Below are 17166 nucleotides of genomic sequence, written 5' to 3' on the forward strand. Positions count from 1 at the left end.
GCCCAATAGAGTCCCAAAACTGGGGACCCAGGTATCCAGGAGCTCAGCTGCACCCCAAAATGGGGATGGAGATGTCCAGGGGCTCAGGTGTGCCCAAAAACGAGGCCCCAGCTGAGGGTGTTCCCTGCTTGGCTGAGCGCTGCCTGAGGGCTGGGGCTGCAGCAAGGGGGGACACCCTCCTCCAGCAGGGATGTCCCGCAAACGGGGGACCACCACAAGCCCCTCACAACCCCCGGGGCTGGGCTGGCCCTGCCTGGATGCCGGGAGACACCAAAACCGCTCTGTCCCTGCCCTCTGCTACTGCACAGGGACAGGAAATACAAGGAAAGGCCCAGGAGCTGAGAGAAGGACCGGGAGAGATCCCGCCCCGAGCACCGGCACGGGCACAACAGAGCCAGCCTGGGCACAGGGAGGGAATTTATTCCCAACCAAATCCCAGCAGCACGAGGAGAAGGCAAAGAAATCTCTCCAACACCTTCCCCCCACCCAGCGCGGATCACCCGGAACGGGGGTCACCAGGGCTCTGCCCAACGGGGGTCACTGGGGATCATCCAACGCCGATCCTCCCACGGGGGATGGAGCTGGAGCAGTGCACGAAGCTCTTCCCGCACTCGGGGCACTCACAGGGCTTCCCTTAGCGGTGCCTCCGTTGGTGTTTGGTCAAGGTAAAGCTCCTGGAGAAGCTCTTCCCACACTCAGGACACTCGTAGGGCCTCTCCCCGGTGTGGATGCGCCGGTGGGTGATGAGGGTGGAGTTGTGTTTGAAACCCTTCCTGCAGTCGGGGCAGCGGAAGGGCCTCTCATCCGTGTGAATGCGCTCATGTACGAGGAGGTGGGAGCTCCTCTGAAACCTCTTCCCACACTCAGAACACTCATAGGGCCTCTCCCCAGTGTGGGTGCGCTGGTGTGCCCTCAGGGTGGAGCTCTGTCCAAAGCTCTTCCAACAATCCAAGCACTCATAGGGCCTTTCCCCAGTGTGGACCACCTGGTGCTGGATCAGACCAGAGCTGTTGGTGAAGCTCTTCCCACACTCCCTGCACTCATAGGGCCTCTCCCCAGTGTGGATCCTCTGGTGTTCCCTCAGGCTGGAGCTCCGGCTGAAGCCCTTCCCACATTCCAAGCACTTGTGAGGCTTCTCCCCACCCTGAGGCTTCTCCCCCAGCTCCGAGCTCCCCCTGGATCTCCGGCCGCCTTCCCGGCACAGGGGGGCTCTTTCCTCCTTGGATCTCTCTGGGCTGCGTTTGCAGCCCCTCCTCGTGCGGCATCTCCGGGGCTTTTCCTCCTCCTCCATCCGGCCACGCCTTGGGAATGACAAATCCTGGTTTGGGGGGAGAAACAAGAGGTGAGCGCCTTGGGCTGGGGGTTCCTCCTCCCCAAGTCCATCACGGGGCATCTTGTGTCCGTAAAAACCTCCAAAACACCAAGATTGAGCACAAAAGTCACACAAATACCAAGACACAGACACAAAACTCCCCAAACATCAAGATTCAGACAAAACCCCCCTCCAAAATATAAACATTCAGCCCCTACAAAAAAACCAAAGCACCAACATGGAGACCAAGAAACCTCAGAAATACCAAGATTCACTCCCAGGAAAATCGTGGATCCCCCTCCCTGATCACCGGCTGGATGAGGGGGGCAACGCTCCTGGGGCTGGGAGGCTGCAGATACAGCGAGTGCTGGAACCTTGCGGTGCCTCCTCTTCCTGCTCCTCCTCCTCCTCGTCCTGTGTCCCTACTCTTCCTCACAATCCTCTTCCTCACACTACTCCTTCTCCTGCAGAATCCCACCTGCTGCTCCCACGTCCATCCTTTCACCATTCTGCTCTCCAGCCTTGCTCCTCCAGCCTTTCTCCTCCTCCCCCCAGGCCCAGCACCCACCCCTGGCTCGCTCTGCCCCCCAGAGCTCTCGCATCCCACAGCACCAGCAGGGATGCAGCTGCGGCAGCTCGGGCTGCGGCAGCGCTGGGCTCTCGGCCGCTCCTGCCCGCACTCGGCCCCCGCCGCAGCCACTTCTGCCAGCACAGCACGGGCCGGCCCGGCCTTGGCGCTCCCCCCCTCCCACCTCCCCAAATTCCCCTCGCGGGGGGCGCCAAGGCCGGGCCACACGGGGGCTCCAGCTGGGGAGCGCCGGGCGCTGCGGCTCTGCCTGGCAACTGCTGACTCACCAGCGCCGCGCCTTCTGATTGGCTGAGCGCTGCCTGAGGGCCGCGCCTGCACCAAGGGGGGACACCCTGCTCCAGGGGGGATGGCCCGAAAACCGGGCACCCCTAGCCAAGGAACAACAGCAACGCCTCCCTACAAACACATGCTCTCAATCTGCTCGGACACAGCCACACCGACTTGGACACCAGCAAGTGACACCACAAACCATCAGCTCCACAAAATGGCACTGATTGACACACACTGCTGCTCAGCCAAGCTCCTGCTCAATTCCTCAACTTCCAGAACAACAACAAAGCCTCAACACAACCATGGACATCGTGTCCTATACAAAAGGGGACAAGGTTGAGGCAGTTTGCACATTCTCCCAGAGCTAATTAAGGACATGGACACCCAGCAGGGGGTAAAAAGGGAAGTCGAGAAGAGGTCTCAGCAACAGGGGATGGATGGTGTTGGTGTGCTGGGAAAGGATTGGTTGAAGGGAGTGTGCAGGAATATGGTTAAGGCAAACAGCAGCAGGAGGAATCTATGTGGTAAGAAAGGAAAAGGAAGATGGAAAAGAGGAGGAAGAGAAAAATAGTGAGAATTGCTATGTTTCCCAGCACCTTCCACAATCTTATCCTCAAAAGGGGCCAAAACCCTCTTATCCTCAGGGCCAGCTCCACCTCCTTTGTATCCCTGCTTTCCAGGACAGGAAAACAAGGAGGTCAGGATTTCAGGGGGTTTCTCTGTGGTGGGGAGCAGCAGGACAGGGCAGCACGGGCTGGGGGCCTGTGGGGAGCTGCGGGGCCGGGCCGGGGCTGTGGGGCAGCCGGGGCTCAGCGCCGGGCACTGCCTGATCCCAACACCCCCCGGGCAGGGCCGGCAGTGGCCCCCGGCCCCCAGGAGGCTGCGGGATGTGGAAGGATCAGGATTTTCTTTCATCGATCTTGTTTGGGTCACTGGAGAAACGAATGATTGTGCAGAAAGCTCAGCAGCTGTCAGAGGATGAGCACCCACAGGCACTGAGGGGGCTGCAGGAGAGGCACAAGAAGCCCCTGCAGCACTTGGCCAGAAAGGCTCAGCAGGGGAATGCAAGAAGGGATGAGCAAAAGGCCAAGGTGAAGGCAAAGGCCATGGCAGAGTTTCTACAGCCCCCCAGGGATGAACCGCAGGGCCCAAGGGGGCCCCAGCACCCAGGGGACGGCGGCGGCCACAAGCACCTGGCACAGGCATTGCCCTCCTCGGCACGGCAGAGCCCACCCAAACAGCCCCTGCCAAGGAATCAGGGCTCCAGCTGCAGGCCACAAGGACACTGCAAGCACAGACAGCAGCACCCTCAGCACCAGCAAGTCCACCCCTGATGGACATGGATTGTCAGGGCTCTCAGAGCTCCCAGCACACCAGGGACCCACCACACCAGAGCCCTTGAGAACATTCAGGGCGCCTCTGCATCGAGACGAGGCCGCTCCTGATGGACACAGGGGCCTCTCGATCCACTCCGAATCTGAGACCTAAGGGGGGAAATTGTCAAGAAGTTCCTTGATTATTCAGGCAATAAGTGGGAAAGAGGAGCAGGGGTGTTTTATTCAACCACTACTAGTAGATGTGGGAGATGGGTTTGAAACCCATCAATTTCTGTTTGTTCCTATTTGTGATTGTAATTTACTGGGAAGGGATTTGGGGGCTGAAGTGGGAATGCAAATTCGTATTGTCAAAGGAGATACAGAGGCTAATGCTGCTGTACCTTGGTGTCAAATGTCTGCCAAGGCCTCTGCTGAAGGGAACCCAGAAGTGTGGGCAGCCCTAGGGAAATAGGCAAAATTAGATATGGAGCCTCTCCAAATTCCTTTGAAGCATCCAGGACAAGTGGTGTCTAAAAGCAATACCCTGTTCCAAGGGAGGCAAGGAAGGGGTTACAGCCTCTTACTGAGTCCCTGCTAAAGGCAGCGCTTCTGGAGCCAGGCATCTCTCCCTACAACACTCCTCTTCTGCCAGCCAAGAAACCCCATCATGGACACCAGAAGGAAAGCACAAGTTTCAAGGCTTCAAAAGCAGATTAACTGAGCCTCCTGCCCTGGCCCTCCCAGACAGGGAAAAACATTTTGAATTGCATGGGGATGTTCATCAGGGCCATGCCAAAGGAATTCCTGGGCTCAAATGTTTAACCCAGTGGCCAGAGAGTGGCCTCATTGTCTGCAGAATTGTGCAGCCCCGGCGTTAATGGGAACTGAGGCCTGAAAACTGACAGCAGCACAATCTCTGATTGTTCAAGCCTGGCATCAAGGTAAAGCTTTGTTAACCAAAGGAGCCTCTAAATGGATGAGCAGCGCTCGGTTATAACAGAATGAAACTTGTTGGATGGAACAGGAGGATTCAGAGTTGAGCACAGGGCAAGGGTTGAACCCAGCCTCCTGTTTGAACGGCCCTGGACACGGGGCTGGCAAGAAACCCATGGCTGCAGCCAAGTGACAGAGCTCCAGACCCGGGCTAGGAGAGATTTACCAGACATTCCCTGGCCTGAGGGAGAAAAGGTGTTTAGGGATGGCTCTGCAGGGGCAGCAGAAGGGAAAAGAGTGACAAGACACGCTGCTCTGAAGGAAAGGGAATGAGACAAAGCGCAGCTCAGCGCCCGCATGCTCAGCTCAAAGGGCCGAGCTGGGGGTGCTTGGAAGAGCCTGGCACTGAAATGCCCTGAGCAGGAAGGCTTCAATATCTTCTGCTAACAGCATGGCAGCTCACAGTGGGGCAGAAGCATTTCCAAATGCTTCAGCAATCCATGCATCAGTTCTTAAGGCATGTTTGGAACAAACAATTCCAAGATATGGATTGTGGAAGCAACAGACACAGACAGGGGAACTCATTTTACAGGAAAGATCCTTCAGGCCATTCTGGCTGCTTTAGGAACACAGTGGCACCTCCAAATGCCCTGGCACCCCCAGAGTTCGGGTCGGGTAGAAAGAATGAATGGGGAATTAAAGAAACACCTTCTGAAGCTGCTGAGAGAAACCAAGATGCCACGGCTACGGCTGCTGCCATTGGCTTTGGCAAGAAGAAGAGCCAGACCCAGGGCAGATATTCAATTACCTCCCCTGGAATTGAGGTTTTCAATTCCTCAAACTGGGAGTTCCCGACCTAGTGGGGGGTGGAGACCAGGGATGTGTGTTTCAAGCAGTCTGTGGCCGCAATCCTGTCTCGTGTGAAATCTCTTCCACAGGAAGCTCGGCTGGCACAGACCCTGCCTTGGCACTTTGCTGCCCACAACATCCAACCAGGACATCGGGTCCTGCCTGAGGAGCGCAAAGAAGCACCACTGCTGGCCAAGGGCGTGGCCCATTCCAAGTGTCCCCGAGCACAGAAACAGCCGCCAGCACAGCTGAACACGGGGGGACCCCTCACCCTCGCCTCAAGCTCTCTGAAGCCCCGCGGATTTGCACTCCCCGGCTGCAGGAGGACCATGCGAGGCCGCCACTGACCCTGCACAGAAGGGGCCGCAGCAGCAGCCAGGGCTCCACAGCGGGGGAAGCCCCGGGGGCTGCCCACAGATCCTCTGCTGGAATAGTCTGGCTGGGCACCTCCTCTGGCATCTCCAGGCACTGGGGGCCAATCCTCGCTGGCACCGGGCGACCTTCAGAGCTTTCTGTGCCTGCACTCGCCACAGCTGCTGCGCGAGACAGCGGGAGAATTCCACTCTGGCTCTCAGTTACACTCACACTCTGGGCTGGGCGGGATTCGATTGATGGAAAATATACCAAGTTCAGAATTGCTTTAAAATTTTATTTCTCTACTCAGGCTTGCTTTGCCTCTGCCTTGGCGAAAGGAATTTGAAAGTGTTTGTTAAGGGATGTTACACCACTCAACAGAGATGAGCTTAACATCTCAACAGACTGGGAATAGCCCAAAAGATACCCAAAAGATAACGCCCATCAACAAAACATCAACGCCCATCAGCAAACACCAAGGAACAGCTACCCCAGACACTGCCCCCGGCACAGCTGGAGACCCCTGCTCTGGAAAAGGCTGAGAAGGAAATCAAGGAGTGTGCACCTAATTAACATCAGAGGCCAAGCAATCCGGGGCCAATAGGAAACCAAATACTAAGAACTACCCAACTTGGAACCAATGAACATTAAACCGACGGATTTCTATGGGTTTAGACTGTATAAAGTTGAGGAAAAATCGAGTAAAACTCGTGTGCCATGGAATGATTTTCTCTGCACACCCGGGTTACGTGTCCATGAAATGATTTCTGTTGCACATCCTGGCCAGAATAAAGTAATGCCTTGATCCTCTAATACTAAAAAGGTTGTTGTAGAGTTTTTGTTCTTCCCACAGTTTCAGTGACATGATTGCACCATTAGAATGTTTTTTCTTAATAATACTACTTTGATATTGTCAGCTGGGTTTGGGCCAAACGTGTGAGAGTCAATTTTTAGTCCAAGGAGAAGAACCAAAAATCTTTATTGCTTTGGGGCTTATTTGTATACGTGTGTGTGTGGCTGTTAGTGATGGCAGAATTTCGGAATGGGTTTTTTAATGTTCACCTGTAGGTTGCATTTTGCAAAACTGGAAGAGCTTTAAAACTGACCCTTTAACTCATAAACAGTTAAAAAAATATTTTTTAAAAAAAGGGGGGGAAAAAAGCCGCTTTTGCGGGGGGCACTTGTGAATAATTTGATGGCTGCCCTGGAGGAGAAGCTTCCTTCCAGGCAGCCAGCAGAGGAGCTTTAGAAATGCAAATTAACTCTGCTGCGGGAAGTGTGCACAATGTCCCAGGCTCTCCTTGCCTGCCACAGGAACTGGGCTGATTCCCTCTGCCCCTCACCCCAAGCTCTGCCTCCCTGCACTGACGGAATTTGCATCGCTAAAGGCAGAGCCCACACTGAGCATCTCTGACTCTGCAACAGAAATCCCTGAAGCTGAAAAGGAAAACAGCAAACGGAGAATGTTGGGAGAACTTCACTCACAAAAGCGGGGGGGAATCATCCCTCTCCCCACTCCAACATCTGCTGGCACTGTCTGTGTTATACAGGGTGGGTTTGACCACTGGGCTGCTTTTGCTGACACAAGTTCAGCGAAATCACTTGGGAATCCAAGGATGTGATGATTTAATCACAGAAAAGCAGTCAATTGATGCATCCCTGGCTGGAGAGAACGCCCAAAAATGGGGAAAAGATGAACGGCCACCAGAACAAATCCTACAACACCATGGAGCAGCCCCTGGGAACCCAAACAAATTCATACCAGGTGCCAGAGAACCCACTGATCATTTCAATGCATCGTTAGATTACAAGCTGTCCTCCAAATCATAACCAAGCACACAGCTCCAGCTCCTGACCTTCTCACCCACCAATCCACTCCCATGAGCAGCGCCACATTTCACCCTGGGATGGCATCAGATTCTCTTCCAGCAGAAGGACCAGCAGGTTGTGGAAAATTAAATGACTCAAAGTGCTCTTGGCAAAGAGATGGCCAAGAAAAAGTGGTGAAACAGAGAACAAAGGAAATAAAACTTCACAGAGCCATGAATATCAGATGTTATACAAAGTGGGGGTGCACATTAAGGGGCACATGCAGCAGGCGGATCGGGAAGTCTGTACCTTCCAAGGACCTCAGCCACTGCGGAAAGGGACACGGAGATGCGGCCGGGCAAATCGGCATAAAAAGGAGGCTGCGTCCTCCAACACTTGGACAGACCCCACGGGAAATGCCCCGTGGCCTCTCCCTTTGTCCGGGAATAAAGTTACTTTTACACGACTCCTCCGGCTCCTCTGGGGACACAAACCTCTGGCCACGGGAACTTTCCCGCACACTGCCGGCCACGGGGCAGCCACCTCTGTCCTACCCACAGCAGCCGGGACGAGCCAGCGCTGCTCCGGCACCGGCTCCTGCCGAGGCAGCAGCGGGAAGGAGACCGCGGGCAGCCGCTCCCGCAGCGCCCTCACGCCACGGCGAACACGGCGCCCACACGGCACAACGAACCCGCCACAGCCCCCTGCCGCCCCCTCCGCCCGCAGCCAGCCCCGAGCCCCGCCAGAACCGAGCGCGGCTCCCACCTGCGCTGGGGCCGCCTCCGAGCTCCGCCGCCGCCTCACCGGGCTCCGGCCGCCGCCGCCGCTCCCGGGCCCGCACAGACGCTCCGCCAATGGCGCCTCTGCTGCGCCACGGCCGCCCTGCCGGCGGCTCCGGGCCCGGGCTGCTCCCCGCTCCGACCAATCAGCGCGCCAGAACCACGACTGACGGCAGCACCGCCCAATCGGAGCGAGGGGCGGGCTCTGCACACGGCCCAGCCCCGCCCCGCGCTCCCAGCGCCCCCCGGGCTGCGTGAGGGGAAAGCCGCAGCTGAGGAGCAGCCCTGGAACGGGCCCGGCCCGAGCCGCCATTCAGCTGAGAAGAGAAACAAAGCTCTCCGCTGCTCCCGGCCCGACCTGCCCAGCCCTGCGTGTCGGGTGCCTCCGGCTCCTTGGGAAGCCCTGCAGCCTCGCTACTGCCGCCCCTAATTCGGAGCCTCAGTGCATGGCTTTGATTTCCCCGGGAAAGGGAAAACCGCCCCAAACCCCTTTGGCTGAGTGCACGAGGGGAGAGATTTGTGGCAGAAAAATCCAAAAACTCAGAGCAGGGTAATGCGAAGTAAAAGAAGACCCTTCCTAACTTCTTCCTCCCACCCCTCCCTCCTTCCATCTCCACCTCCCACCCCGGCAGTGCAGGACACAGGGAATTGGGGCCGTGCTCAGTTCATCCCCGGTGCCTTCTCCCGCTGCTCAGGGACAGGAGTCGTTCCCCTGCTGCACTCCGGGCTCCCTCCCACCAGGCAGTTCTCCAGGAACTTCTCCAGCCTGAGTCCGTCCCACGGGCAGCAGTCCCCTCACACTGCTGCAGCCCCGGGGGTCACTCTGCCCCGGGGTCAGTCCTGCAAGGACAGGCTGCTCCGGCAGGGCCCCTCTGTCCACGGGTCTCGCACGGGGTCACAGCCTCTCCTCAGGCATCCCCTGCTCCGGTGGGGGCTCCTCCAGGGGCTGCGGGGTATCTCTGCATCCCCGTGGATTTCCAAATCTCTTCCACATTCCAAGCCCTTGTGGGGCTTCTCTCTACCCTGAGGCTTCTCCATCAGCTCTGAGCTGTGGCTGGATCTCCGGCTGCCTTTCTGTCTCACGGGGGGTCTTTCCTCCTCGCAGCTCCCTGGGCTGGGTTTGCAGCCACTCCTCGTGGATCTCTTCAGTTTTTCCTCCCCGCTGGATTCCTGCACCGAGGAGCTGCTGAAAGCGGCCTCTTCCACGCAGTTCTGCCACAGGGATTTGTTCCCCCTGGTCTCCATCTGCAGCTCAGTGCCTGGGGCAGGAAGGAGAAGGAGAGGAAGGGACAGGGAGAAGGGAAAAGGAAAAGGTAGAAGGAGAGGAAGGAACAAGAAGAAGAAACCAGGGAAGAAGGAGAGGAGGAAGGAAAGTGGAAGGAATAAGGACAGAACGAGGAGAGGAAGGAGAGTGGAGAAGGAGAGGATGGGATTTGCCTCCGTGCCACAGGGAAGGGGAAGGAGATCCCCCCAGTCCATCCCCGGCAGGACGGCGTCGGCAGCGGGGTTGTCCTGCAGCCGGGGGTGATGCTGGGCTGGGAGATGGAGCAGGAGAGAAGGGAAAGGGGCAGTGACTTCCTCCTCACCTGCCTGGGGCTCCCGGGGCATCTTCCTCTTCCTCACAGCCTCCTTCTCCTTCTGGCCATAGCTTTGGAATGACAAATCCTGTTTTCAGGGCAAAAACAAGGGGTGAGTGTGTTAGGTTGGGGGTTCCTCCAGCCCAAGTCCATCTCTAGAAGTCACCAGGCATTTGTGTTCATAAACCCCTTCAAAATATTAAGATCCAACCACAAAAGCCCTAAACACAGAGACACAGCCCCAAAACTCCCAAAATCTTGATATACAGGAAAAACTCCTCCACAATAGGAAAATTCTGCCCTTCAAAAAACCAAACCACCAACATTTAGACCACTAAAGCTCAGAAACAACAGGATTCCCGCCCCCACCCCAAAAATTTAGAAAATATCAAGATTCAGCCCAAGAGATCCAAATTCAAACAGAAAACTCCAAGATTCAGCAAAAATAACCTCTCAGGAGTTCCCTCTCTCTGGGTTTCTGGGGGTCCTGTGTATTTTGAGGTTCCCCCATATCCGGGATTCCCACCTTCTCTGGGCTATCAGGGGTCCGGGGAATCCCAGGGGTCCCCCCTTTCCAGGCTCCCCACTTCGGTGTCCAAGGGGTCCCTGGTTCCCCTGCTCTCCATCTTCCCCCTCCCTTCAGGCTGCCAGGGGTCCCCCAGCTCCGGGATCGCCCCTCTCCGCTCTTCCCACTCCGTGGCTCTCGGGCTTCCCCCAAACCTGGATCTCCCAGGCAGTCCCTGAAACCGGTGTCCCTGAAACTGGCGTCCCGCTCACACTGCACCGGCACCGGGCGATTGCCATGTGGTACCAGAGCCTGACCCAGGGAGACCAACCCACACATGGGGGGAGACCCCACATCCCCCCACCCACAGCCGGGGCTCTGCCGTGAGCTGTCAGCGGAAACCGCCCAAAAAACCCTCCCAGGGTCCACACAAGGTATTTGGGGTGAGCTTCCCCTCCCCGGTCCCCTGCAGAATGCGGGGGGGCGATGCTCCCGGGGCGGGGGGCTGCAGATACGGGGAGCGATGGATGCACGTGCTGCCTCCTCTTCCTCTCCTCCTGTTCCTGCTCCCGCTCCTCCTCTACCCCTCCTCTTCCTCCCACTCCTCCTGCACTTCCTCCTTCTCCTCCTTCCATCCCTTCTCCTCCTCCTCCTTCATCCCATCCCCCGCTTGTCCTCCCCCCAGGCCCAGTGCCCACCCTTGGCCCCCTCCCCCCAAACCCATCGCATCCCATGGGAGGAGCAGGGATGGAGCTGGGGCCGGTCGGGCTGGGGCAGCGCTCGGCTCTTGGCTGCTCCCAGCTGCTGTGTGGGAAGCTAGGAAGGGGAAAAGAGGGAAGATTGTTGTGTGGAGAAAAAAGTTTGGTGCTTGTGGTCACACTGGATGGGGACTTGGACCCCTTTGTTCTCACCGCAGGAGTCTGGAGATTTTGGAGGGGGAATACAGAGATGGGTGGGGGATCCCAAGGGATTTTGGGGACAGGGTGAGGGGTTGTGGGAGCCACTTGCTGGGGGCAGTCAGGCCAGAGACCCCTGGGCTGGACTCCTGGTCTGGGCATTCCAGCTCCCATTTTCTGCTCTCTTCCTCCCTTTTTCCCACCTCTCTCAATATTTTCCCGTCATCCCCACCACACCCTTGAGATGCCCACATTCACCTGAGTCCCACTGCCCCCAGACACGGGAGCTCTCAGCACCACCAGTACCACCAGTACGGCCCAGCTGCCAGCACACGCCCCATGGCCAGTGCCAGGCAAGTGTCACCAGCCCCAAAGCAGCTGCGCTGTGCCGTGGAGGGGTCCCCGTGGCCCTGCCCCACGTGGCACTGGGAGCACCAGTCCGGACCAGTGCAGAGCACGGGTGGGCGGTGTCAGAACCCACGAAAGTGGTTCCACCACAAGCCATTTAGAACCCCCCAAACTGGTGGAAAGCATCAGGATCCTCCCAGAAAAGGCCTCACCTCCGCCTCAGAAAATGACTGGGGATTCTCCCAAATCCGTTTATAACTCCCCCAAAACTGGTGGAAAGCAGCGGGATCTACCCTAAAATGGGCTCCCCATGTCCTTCCCTGTGGGCCGCACTCCAAGTGCAAGAGCCAGGTGTGTCCCCCCTCCCAGTAACACATCCCTCAGGATTGGAGGGTGCCCCAAAACCTCCTCAGGAACCAGATCATCCAAACCTCTTCATCCCAACATGTGTCTGTTTCCTTCCAGACCCCATCCCAGCCATCCTCCCTCTCCCAAATACAGCCCCATTCTTAGGGGGCCAGAGCTGCTTCTGGGGGCATCAGTGAGTGCAGGGGATCCTTTATCCCCCTCGTGCAGCTTCAAGCTACCGAGGGCAAAGCCTTGGTTTCTAGGGCTGTGCCCGCTCCTCAAATCTGTCGGATTTAATACCCAAGTGTGGCCGGGACACGGCCCCGGGAGCTGCGCTAATGCCCGGCGGTGCCCGGGAGGGTCTGAGGGGAGGGGAGTTCATAAGGCCGAGGCGGCGGCAGCGGGAGCCGCGGGGCCCGGCCCGTGGGGGCGGCCGGGGGTGAAAAGTGCGCGGCGACCCCAGCGCGGTGCCCGAGGGCTGAGCGGAGCTGGTCGGGAACAACCCCCGGAACCCCCCGGTGCCCGAGGGCTGAGCGGAGCTGCTCGGGAACACCCCGCTCGTCTCCGCCGCTCCAAGCCGCTTTCCCGGCTCCGGCTGCCGCCGCCGCCCGGCCCCGGCGCGGTCCCGCGGGGTCGCCGCTCGAGGCGCAGCTGGAGGGGCTCGATCCGGGCCGCGCCCCGCCCGTCCCTCGCTGCGGCTCCTTCAGTGACGCGGGGCTGCGGAGATTCCCGGGTGAGGCTCTTTCATTGCATTTTATTCCATTCTCTCTATTTTTTTGTTTTTCTATTCACACCTCTCTCCCTCCTCGGCGCTGCCCTTCTGGCCACACCCGACAGCGCCCGTCCCGCCGTGCGGCTCTTCAGTGACACCGGGCGCCGCGGACATCCCAGTGCAGTTTTTTATTCTATTTTACTCCGTTCTCTGGATTTTATTCTACTCACCCTCCGCCCGTCCCTCGGTGCAGCTCCTTCAGACGCGGGCGGGGCATGCCTCTCGGTGCGGCTCTTTGATTGTATTTTATTCTCTTCTCTGTATTTCCTTTCGTTCCCAGCTCTCCCGTCCCGCGGAGCGGCTCCTTCAGGGACCCGGGGCGGCACAAACCCCTCAGGGCGGCTCCAGCAGAGCCCCGCCCGCCGCCGCTCCCCGAGGCCTCCCCGCTGCTCCCCGGCCATCGGACACCGCAGGCCGACCCGGCCCCTTCTTCCCCTTCTTCCTCTTCTTCCTCTTCCTCCTCCTCCTGCCGGGATTCAGCCCCCGCCGCCGCCCGGCTCCTTCTGCCGCTCCTGCCCGGCACGAAGCGGCGGTGCCGCTGACGGGGCCGGAGCGCGGCTGCCCCGCGACTGCCCCGCGCCTCAGGGCCGGGCCGGGGAGTGACCGCACGGCTGGGGAGGGACCCCCGCTGGACACGGCAAGGATTCCTGTCCCTCAGGGGGAAGCACGAACTCACCGAAACTCCCATCCCTTCTCCGTGCGCCGCTGGCCACAGGAGGGAGGGAAACGGGGATTGCGCTGGAGTTTTACATTCAATCCTTACAAAGCAGAGTCCCAGACGGAGCTCCGCTTTCAGCTTCCAACGAGGGAATCCAACGGGAGCGCTGGCGCTTCTGTAACCTCAAGCTCTTCCTTGATACTCGACACTTTAGTCCTGGCCATAGGAAGCCCTTCAGCAGCAATGTCTCTCCCAGCCACTGGCTTCTGGCTCACACCCAGCTCGGAGTTTGGACAAGAAACCCAAAGTCCCAGGAGAAGAAGCTCTGCTGTTACTTTCTTTTTTCAGAGTTCTTTTTATTATATTTTACATATCATCTATATTTTACTGGGTTTTTTTCTTTTTCTAAAATCTCGCGTTTATTCTCTCTTTGCCCCCTCCAGCCCTTGTCCCCCTCCCGGAGGTTTGTGGGGCGCTGCTGTCCCTCAGCCCTTCCTGCCCCGGCACCCGCGGCCGCTCCGGTGCCCTCAGGCCCCGGCTCGAAGCGAAACCACAAAACCCTCTGGAAAGAAAGCCGGTCTGGGCGAAAACCCTGCAGGGGGGATTGAATCCCAGGGACAGCGATTGCTGAGAGTTGGAGATTCCAAACGCTCCAAGGGGCCCGAGGGAACCGCGCTTCGGCCTCGGGGCCTCCCTGGGGCACCGCGGGGACCCCCGAGCAGAGCGACTCTTCCTGCCACCCAAAATCCGCAGCTTTGGGTCAGCTGAGGAAAAGAGCTGGAAAAAGGGGCTGGAAAGGGGCTGGAGCCCGAGGGAACCCCTCAGCCATGGCCCGGAGCAGCCGCAGGAAAATGCCCCGGAAACCAAGGAAATCGATGGAAGTAATGAGGAATTTTTGAACCCTTCCTGCTGCTGTTTCCAGAAGGTCCCGGCCGGGTCCTGCCGGGAGGAGCCGGGGGCGGGGAGGGGCCTCAGGGCTTAACTGGGGAGAAAAGTTGAATTGGGGCAAGGAAACTTTAATGGTGGGGAGAAGATGTGAACGGAGGGGATTTGAATGGGAGGGGATGATTTGAACGGGGCAGAGAAAATGAAGTGGGGGAGGAGCCCCCCAGCCCTCGGCTGTGCCCCGAAGGTGCTGCCAGCGGTTCCCCTGCTCCCACCCCCCGGGCTGGGGGCGCGGAGCTGCCGCTGCTCCCCGGGAATGCCACGGGATAAAAATTCCACTCAAGCTTTTATGTTCCCAGTCATTCCCAATAAGATCCCACTTGCCCCCAACATGGTTCCAGTTGTTCCCAGTCATGCCCTGTATGGTTCCTTTCACTCTCAGTCCCTCCCAGTAGAGTAAGGTAGGGCCCCAGTCACTTCCAGTATGAACCCAGCCACTCCCAGTCAGTCCCTCTATGATGCCTTTTGTCCCATCATGGTCCCAGTTGCTCTAAGCATGATCCCAGTATGAGTCCAGTCACCCCCAGTATGATTCCAGGTAACTTCCCAGTATGAGTCTGGTTTGATTCCTGTCAGTCCCAGTATGATCCCAGTCACTCCCAGATACTCCCAGAACTATGCCAGTCACTCCAATATGACCCTGTCACTCCCAGCATGCGCCAGCTACTCCCAGGACGATCCCAGTTGCCCCCTGCATTTTTCCAATTGAACCCTTTCACCAGCGCTGTGGTTCCAGTCTCCCAGAATGATTCCCGTCTGTCTCAGTATGATGCAAATTACTCCCAGTATAACCCAGCAGCACCCATTGGGCCTCAGCATGTTCCCAGTAGCTCTCAGTGTGGTCCCAATATATCTCAGTATAATCCCTGGTGCTCCAAATCTGGTCCTGCCCAGTCCCGGTCCTGGTCCCAGTGTATCCTGCTGTCCCATTCTGTCCCAGTCCATCCCAGCCTGTCCCAGTCCATTCTGGTTCCTTCCCGGCAGCCGCCGCCGTTTTTTGAATTCGTCTTCCCCACTCCCCCCGCCCCCATCAAAGCTGCCCCCCCGCCCCCCAAGATGCTGATGGGGGATCGGGGGCTTCGTGTTGGGCTTCATCTTCCTGGCGCTGGGGCTCGGCTTCTACCTGCGCAAGCAGGTGATGGGAGGGGCCCGGGGGTCGTGTCCCCCCTCCCCCGGAGCTCTGTGCTCCCCCGGGGCCCCCCAGCTCGGTGTCACCCCCTTTGCTCTGCCCACAGAGCTCCTGAGCCGCCGGCGGCCGCAGCCCCTCCCCGTGGCCTCGGGCCCGGCCGGGACCCCCCGCTCCATCCCCGCGCTGATTTTGGGGGGGTCGTGTGTCCCCCCAGCCCCGCTGTCACTCTGCCCCCACCCGGCTGCTCCCAGTGTTCCCAATAAAGCTTCCCAGTTTGGGCTGGTCCCGTTTATTGGGGGGCACTGGGGAGGGACTTGGGGGAAACTGACGGGGAGCCGAGATTGGAGGGGGCAGAACCGACCCTGGGATGGTTCGGGAATGGGGACCCCCCTGTGTCCCCACCGTGTCACCCTGCCCTTGGGAAGCACCTGAGCGCCAACACCCAGCGAACCGCAAAACGTGCCGGGTCGCCCCTAAATCCCACAGCCCCCAACGACCCCCAAATCCCACAGAAAAAGTCCCCTCAAAAGAGCCCCGAAGAAAGGCGCCAATCAGAGACAGCGCTGGACAACCTTCAGCCAATCAGAGCGTGCGGCGCTGGTGACTCACCAGTTGCCAGGCAGACCCGCAGTGCCCAGCGCTCCCCACCCGGACCCCACCTGCGCCCCCCCCTCGCCCCCAGCGCCCCCCGCCAGGGGAATTTGGGGAGGGGGCGCGTGGGGGGCTCCCAGGCCGGGCCCACAGCCCAGCCCTGCCCCAGACCGACCTGTCCGGGCTCCATCCCGGCTCCTCCCGCGAGATGCGACCGCGTTGGGAAAACGGGGGGCCAAGGGTGGGCGCTGGGCCCGGGGGAGCAGGAGAAGGGATGTGGGAGGAGGAGGAGGAGGGATGAGGAAGGAGCGGGAGAAGGGCCTGGAGAGAAGAGGAGAAGGAGGCGGGATTAGGAAGGAGGAGGAGCGGGAGGAAGAGGAAGGAGAGAGGAAAAGGAGGAGCAGGAAGACGAAAAGCAGCAGGGGAAGCGCGGGGTCGGTGCCCGCTCTGTCCGCCGCGGCCCCGGGAGCATCCCGCAGGTGAGCGGGGAAGGGGAGCTCGCCCCAAATGTCTTGGGGGTCCCCGAGAGGCGTTTTCTCTTGGGGGGTGTTTGGAGCTCGCAGCTTCCAGAATGGAGCCCCAAATCTCCTTGTGGGTCCCTGGGAGGGTTTCACTTGGGGGGGGGTGCGATGTTTGGATCCTGCGGGACCCCAAAGCTGAGCCGCAAATGCCCCTTCGGGGGATATTTTGGGGGCTCCGTGCCGGTGCGGGGGTGGGAGGGAGACATCGTTCTTGGGGCCCCCCTGGGAGAGCGGTGGAGGGGAACGCCGGGAGCCCCAGGGTGGGGTGAGGGGAGAGGGGCGATCCCGGAGCTGGGGGACCCCCGGCAGCCTGGAGATGGGGGTGAGCCTGGCTAAGGGTGGACCCCTGGGATCGCTGGAAACCTGCAGCAGAGAATCAGGGGAGAAGGGACCCCTGGGAACCGCAAAACCCCCCGGATCATCGCTGAGTGGGACCCCAGAGAGGGGGAACCCCAGGAGCCACAGGACCACGATGAGCCCAGGGAATGGAGACCCTCAGAACCCCAAGCGGAGAGATCAGGGAGGGGGAAGTGCTGGTGTAAGAGCTTTGGGGTTCAGTCTGGACTGGGCGTAGACGAGACAGTGACCAGAGATCTCTGTAGGCAGATCTTGGAACATGCGGTTTATTGCAAAGGGCGTGGGTATAGGGGCACTGCTTAGAGCTG

At 59.1% G+C, this 17166-nt stretch overlaps 1 protein-coding gene across 1 annotated transcript in view; it reads right to left on the bottom strand.

Annotated features, from left to right (window-relative positions):
* LOC125318698 (zinc finger protein 208-like) overlaps nucleotides 1-17166 on the bottom strand; it is a 123306-nt gene that overhangs the window by 60032 nt on the left and 46108 nt on the right. The window contains exon 4 of the mRNA XM_048289641.1: nucleotides 648-1143. Coding sequence (XP_048145598.1) covers nucleotides 648-1143 — 496 coding nt within the window. The remainder of the gene's footprint in view (nucleotides 1-647; nucleotides 1144-17166) is intronic.

Source organism: Corvus hawaiiensis, chromosome 31 (assembly GCF_020740725.1).
Source record: "Corvus hawaiiensis isolate bCorHaw1 chromosome 31, bCorHaw1.pri.cur, whole genome shotgun sequence".
Taxonomy (NCBI): domain Eukaryota; kingdom Metazoa; phylum Chordata; class Aves; order Passeriformes; family Corvidae; genus Corvus; species Corvus hawaiiensis.